The 6812-nt window shown below is 41.3% G+C and overlaps 1 protein-coding gene across 1 annotated transcript in view; it reads right to left on the minus strand.

Moving 5' to 3' along the window:
* Positions 1 to 4946: 4946 nt before the first annotated feature.
* Dmc1 (DNA meiotic recombinase 1) overlaps positions 4947 to 6812 on the minus strand; it is a 39961-nt gene continuing 38095 nt past the window's right edge. Inside the window, exon 11 of the mRNA XM_052161176.1 lies at positions 4947 to 5076. Coding sequence (XP_052017136.1) covers positions 5007 to 5076 — 70 coding nt within the window. The 3' untranslated portion in view covers positions 4947 to 5006. The remainder of the gene's footprint in view (positions 5077 to 6812) is intronic.

Raw genomic sequence — 6812 nt, forward strand, 5'->3', positions numbered from 1 at the left:
CATGAGGGTCGGGGTTGGCAGGACGCTGGGCTCCAGCTGGGGAATGGATGCAGCCTGTGTACGCTGCAGTTAGGAGGCAGAGCGCTCTCGCTGACCCTCAGTCACTGTGTCCAGGCGCCTTTAACTCACCATCAGTCACCCCTAGAACCGCCACCCAACATCCCACTCCCAAAATAGACTACATGAGCTGAGGAGGAATAAGCTTATTTATTCACTTTTGCTGGGTGGTAAGGACACATGCCTGTAATCCCAGCCCTTGGGAGGAAGAGACAGGTGGATCTCTGAGTTCGAGGCCAGCCTGGTCTACAGAGTGAGTTCCAGGACAGCCAGGGCTACACAGAGAAACCCTGTCTTGAAAACTTAAAGTAAATACATAAAAATTATAATTTATTATAAATAATATTACATATTACAATTATATTTGTACTGTATTATACATATTAAATTAAGTAATATGTAATAGAATATAATTAGTATAATTATAATATAATACAATATAATAATATATAAAATAAATTATTATTTTTGTTTTTGTTTTTTTTCAAGACAGGGTTTCTCTGCATAGCCCTGGCTGTCCTGGAACTCAACTGAGATTACAGGCATGTACCACCATTGCCCAGCAAAATAAATTTTAATATATAAATTTATAATTTATAAATGAATTATGAATGAAATATTTATTTACTTATTCTTGTCCCAGGATACCTTTATGTAGCCTTGGCTAGCCTGGAAATTACTATGTAGGCTTGGCTGGCCTCCAGAGTCGCCTCTGTCTCCCGAGACTAATGGCATGTACCACTGCATCTGGCTAGAGACAATAAGTTTTTCTTGCTTAACACCTCTGGCTTCAGTGTGTAGTACTTTGGTTGATTTATTTTCTTTTTCAAAGTGCTAAGGATCAAACCCAGGGCCCTGTACTTTTGAGGTAGCTGCTCTTCCGCTGAGCTATATAACTCAGCCTACATGTGTAATTGTTAGGGCAGTCTTAGCAACTCATTCAGTGACCTTTTCAGTGACAGTGTTGAGCTTCACACTTCTCTATTCCTTGATGAAAGCTTTGTCCTTCCTCCCTGGGTAGAGCATACTGTCAACAGTCACTTGTGACCTGTCCTCTCTTTAGAGCTCATCTTACACCAGCTTTAATGCTTTGTCTTAAAGGGCCTTGAGCATGGTAGGAAGTGCTCTACCACTGAGCTACACCCTGGCCTGCTTTCATCTGTTACCATCTGTAGGGGGTTTGAATATGCTTGGTCCAAGGAGTGGTACTATTAGGAGGTGTGGCCTTGTTGGAGGAAGTGTGTCACTGTGGGGGGTGGGCTTTGAGACTCTCCTCCTAGCTGCCTAGAAGCCAGTCTTCTGTTTGCCTTCCAAACAAGATGTAGAACTCTCAGCTCCTCTAGTGCCATGCCTGCCTGGACACTGCTGTGCTTCCTGCCATGATGATAATGGACTGAACCTCAGAACCAGTAAGCCAGCCCCAGTTAAATGTTGTCCTTTATAAGATTTGTCTTGATTGTGGTGTCTCTTCAAAGAAATAAAACAAGCCAAGACACCATCTCAGCTGGATCATTTTAATTGCCCCACATCTCCTCTATGCCAGTGTTATTCCTATACATGTTCTCTGTCCTTCTACCAGATGACTATTCCAGCTGCTTTTCCACACCAGCTCCCTGAGAAAGACTTAAATCAGTCATCTTTTTCACTACAAAAGCCATTCATGTGCCTGCCTTGAGTCTATCAAATTCAGTGGTGGCCAAGTCTTAAAGCTTCTTGCAAGTTCTGAAATATGTAGTGTTTCACAAAGTCTTCACAGAAGGGATGATAGTGGAGGAAAGGCATGATTTCTCTATTGGTTGTTCTGACCTGGTGGAAGAGCACCCCAGAGCTCTAGGGGCTACCTTGTAGGCGACAGCATGTGGCAGAACAGTAGTAGTCTGAAGACAGTAGATCAGATGAGGTGGCAGGTTCATGTTCTGAAAACACATTTGAGATCTGGGCACTACTGGTAGCAGAAGTCACCTCTTCAGCTAGCCTTCAGTTCCAAAGCCAATAAATTTCTTGGTATGTACATGCTAATTTGAGTTTCTATGGATTGCTATCAGGAGTGATGAATGTTGCAGGATATTTGATTATACTGTGAATCCTGAAATTATGTTGTTTACTGGAAAAACCTGTTTCTAGTTGTGGTGTGGCTCAGCCCTAAGCACAAGTAGACAAAGGTGAAGACAGAATGACATAGAGAATGATAAGGTGCCAGAAGATTAGAACAGATTGCTAGTTTGAGGCCAAGGAAAGACTGAGAGAGAAAAGCCAGATTGAATCAGTTACCATGGAGAAGAGTTTGAGCCAAAACAGCTGAGTTGACCAGCCAGCAGAGCTCAGAAAGAACTAAAAATGCTGAGCTTATTCAGCAGTAAGTCTCAGAGGCTGAAACATTCTAGGCCTAGATTAGATTGTACAGAAGCTAGAAGCTTCTAGGATTAGACCTAGGTTAGCAGACAGAGGCAGTAAGTCCCAGAGACAATTACATCAGGTGAATAAAAGATATTTTTACATGACAATTTTTTTCTCCGTGTTTCCACCACTGCTCCCTACCCTCTAACATGGGACTGGTGTGGTGGTGGTGGTGGTGGTGGGGAGACAGACCTCTTTCTAAACTCTGGAAGGAAAATGACAGAATTGGTCACAGGTGACAAAGTGAATCCTGTTGCAGGCCCAAACACCTACAAGGTTTGCTGAGTTCTCATAAAGTTGACCCCAAACTTCAGTTTTCCATCTATCTCTGAAGGCCCAGTTTCTCTTTCCTCAAGCAGGAAACATCATAGCCAAATAGAAAAGATTCTGGTCCAAGCAGCATGCTATAATGAAACAAGGTTTTCCCCCAGAATGCCAGGCCTTTATGTTGAGCCCTGGTTTCTGACCCCACTGTCCACTGCTGAGCTAGAAAAAAATTTAAAATGCCAAAATATGTGAGGAGAGGTGGTACATCCCTTTAATGTCAGCACTTGGGAGACAGAGACAGGCAGATCACTGAGTTCAAGAACAGCCTGGTCTATAAAGGGAGTTCCAGGACAGCCAGGGATGTTACACAGAGAAGCTCTGTCTTGAAAAACAAACAGAAGTCTAAATAAAAGGGTCAGAAAGTTCCTTTTAAAGATTATTTATCCCTCCTCCTTCATGAAGAAGCAGTACAAGGGCTGGTGAGACTGCTCAGCTGGTAAAGGAGCTTTCAGTACAAGACTGATGAGCTGAAGGTCCTGAGTTCAAATCCCAGCAACTACATGGTGGCTCACAACCATCTGTAATGAGATCTGACTCCCTCTTCTAGTGTGAAGACAGCTACAGTGTACTTAAATATAATAATAAATAAATCTTTAAAAAAAATTATTATGTATATGGTGTTCTGCCTGCACACCCGAAGAGGGCACCAGATCTCATTATACATGGTTATAAGTCACCATGTGGTTGCTAGGGATTGAACTCAGGACCTCTGAAAGAGTAGCCAGCACTCTTAATCTCTGAACTACTTCTCCAGCTCCGGGAAGTTTTGTTTTTGTTTTTGTTCTTTTTTTTTTTTTTTTTTTTTTAAATAAATGCATTTAGTAACAAATTCCTTTCCTAGAACAAAACAATGCTTCAGTATTTGCATGGTAAATGATTTACTTAAGTGAATTTGCAGAATGTAGAAAATCTGTTCCTAGATGCTTTTGTTCCTGCCTTATTCAGAGGAGCCACTTCTGTGGTTTTATAGAAGAAAAAGGCTGAAGGGCTCTGCCTCCCAGGACCCACAGGCAGAGTGCTTTCTGCTGCCACAGGGGGCCCTCAGGCCTTTGTGGTCTATGCTTGACCCTTCCTCCCCTACATTAGGACTTCATGCTAAGGGTCAATCCAAATTCTTACCATTTGTTCTCATTTTCCTGAGCATTAATTAGTCCCTTCTCCAGTGTGCTACTCCTTGAGGCAGGACCCACACCTATCTATTAGCATGTAGCATCTAAGAACTAGCCAGTAAATGACTGGAAAATCAAAAACCTTTCATAGAAAACACTTTACTTTTTGGATTTTTATTTTAGTTAACACAATATAAAAGATCACCTGTAGCAATTATAAATAGTCTTCTATTTTGGAAACTAGATTTTATTTTTGAAAATCACAATCAAAACCAATGTTCTTTCACAAATTCTATGATGTCTCAACTCTAGATTTTACATTTATATTAGCTCTAAATTAAAAAAAAACATTTGAATTCTCTATTCAAAACATAAAACCATACCTTTTTTCGGATAGTATTATATAGCCCAGGCCAGTTTTGAACTTACTGTGTAGCTAAAGCTAGCTAGGCCTCCCAAATATTGAGATTACAAGTGTGCACCATCATGCCCAATTATCATAATACATTTTTAAAAAGTCATTTCAACTTGACAAATGATTTAAAGGTTGGCCTAGTGTTTCTCTCCTGTTATTGTTAAGGTGAATGAGAAGGCTTCCAGGGTGAACACAATAGTTCACGTATACTCTAAACATTTCCCTCACAGCTCTCTTTCTCGGGGAGCAGCATCCAGTCCCCTAATCCCAGCACCATAGTCACTGGTGCTATGGCCCAAGAAATGCTGGATGAGAAGACTGGGGTTGGGGGCACTGATACAGCTCTGAGCTCCTTTGGGCTTCTGTGTGCTCAATGGCACTTTGGTAGGCAAAAGGGCACTGGGTACCCCTTCCCTAATACCTGACAGGCACATTTATGCATATGTGTCTATCAAGTAATTCAAGAATTTGTATGCATATTTCTGAATCAACATGCAGTATATATATATATATATATAGTTGGTTACATATCAGGAAGGAACTTTTAAGATAAATATAAGCTTTACATCTCTTTTGCTGACTTTCTTTTAATAACACATGGGAAAAAAAAAAACTCTTATTTCAAGATGTAAATTCAAGGCTGCTTCCCACTTCTCCAGCCCCTAATAAGCAGCAAGAAGCAGTCTGTACCAATTCCCCACCTACTCCTTGGCATCCCCGATCCCTCCAGCGGTTATTGCGAAGGTGGCTTCATTTTCAGGCATCTCGGGGCTACAGAATACAAGGGAACAGAAGTTTATAAAAAGCTCCATTTCTATAAATACTGTGCACATGTCACATTCATCACGTTCCCATCAGTCTGAGTCTCCAGAGACACTGCAGTGCTGGTACAGCTAAATGTGGACTACAGAACTTACCTAGCAGTGTTATCAACCCTCGCAAACATTTGTTAAACAATTTCTATATATAAGGTTTTGAATGTCAAGAAAAATTACTCCCAAACTTGGAAACAGGCAAATCAGGATAAACTGGGTGTTTTTTCAGAGTAGGTTGAGGCCTGCAGGTCCTGAGGGGCTTGTCTGACTCCTTGGGGGTGCATTTTCTTCAGGCTTTGCTAACAAAAGGGAAAGCTGAAAGGGCTTTGAAACAAAGCAGGACCACCGAGCGGTGGTGGCACTCTGGGAGGCAGAGGCAGGCGGATTTCTGAGTTTGAGGCCAGTCTGGCCTACAGAGTGAGTTCCAGGACAGCCAGGGCTATACAGAGAAACCCTGTCTCGAAAAAACCAAATCCAAAAAACCAAAAACCAAAAAGAAAGAAAGAAAGAAAGAAAGAAAGAAAGAAAGAAAGAAAGAAAGAAAGAAAGAAAGAAAGAAAGAAAGAAAGAAAAGAAAGAAAGAAAAAGGAAGGAAGGAAGGAAGAAAGGAAGAAAGAAAAGAAGAAAGAAAGAAAGAAAAGAAAAAAGAAAAGAAAAGAAAAGAAAAGAAAAGAAAAGAAAAGAAAAAGAAACAAAGCAGGAAGGTCCTGAGCTCCTGCAGGGACAGCTGGTTGTCTAGCATGTCCTTCTGCTTCCTAGTTCTTGTCCTGGGAGGGCTCTATGCATTCTGTGTTGTCAATAACTGTAAGTAGTGCTGTCTGGTTAGAGAAATAGAAACTGTGAAGGTGGAATAAATACCATTGAGTCTATTAAATACCATTGAATACCGAACTGTGGAGATTAACTAATTTTTTGATCGATTGATTCATTTTTTCACTCCCCATTTGACTAAATATGTTTGTCTAAACATACTTTGAGTTTTCTTTTGATTTAGTTAAAAAAAAAAACCTTATTAGTTTTCACAAATTGATGACTTTGAGAACTGAAATGTGGGCTGGTGAGATGGCTCCGCAGTACAGGCACTTATTGATAAGTAAGATCACTTACTGAGAAGGTGATAAGGATTCACCTGAGTGACCCACACTAAATCAATGTGTTAGGGTAAAAGGCAAGTGTTTTGGAGAAAGAGGGAGCTGAGGAAGGAGGCTGAGGTATGTGGGTACTGGGCCTTCAGGTGGGAAGCAGGTACCTTTGCTCTCTGTGTGTAGTGATAGAAACTGACCTCAGAGTCATGAACATGATAGACAAGTGGTGTCCCACCTGGCTACACTCATAGCCCTTTTGTTGTTTTAACATTTTTTTTTAAGACAGGGTGTCTCTGTGTATTCCTGGCTGTCCTGGTACTCTCTATGCAGTTCAGGCTAGCCTCCGACCCCTGCTCCTGAGTGCTAGGATTAATTACTTTTGTTTTTTTAGGTAGAATCTCACTATATAGCTCAGGCCAGCACTGAACTCCTCACCCCCTTATCTCCCCAGCTGAGAAGGTAACAGTTGTGCGTGCGTGCGTGCGTGTGTGTGTGTGTGTGTGTGTGTGTAGGCATGCTTGCTAGTTATGTGTATAATATGTAGAAGTTACAAGTTGACATCACATAACTTCTATCACTGTCTACTTGGTTTTTTAAGACAGAGTCT

The sequence above is a fragment of the Apodemus sylvaticus genome, chromosome 17, assembly GCF_947179515.1.
Source record: "Apodemus sylvaticus chromosome 17, mApoSyl1.1, whole genome shotgun sequence".
Classification (NCBI taxonomy): Eukaryota; Metazoa; Chordata; class Mammalia; order Rodentia; family Muridae; genus Apodemus; species Apodemus sylvaticus.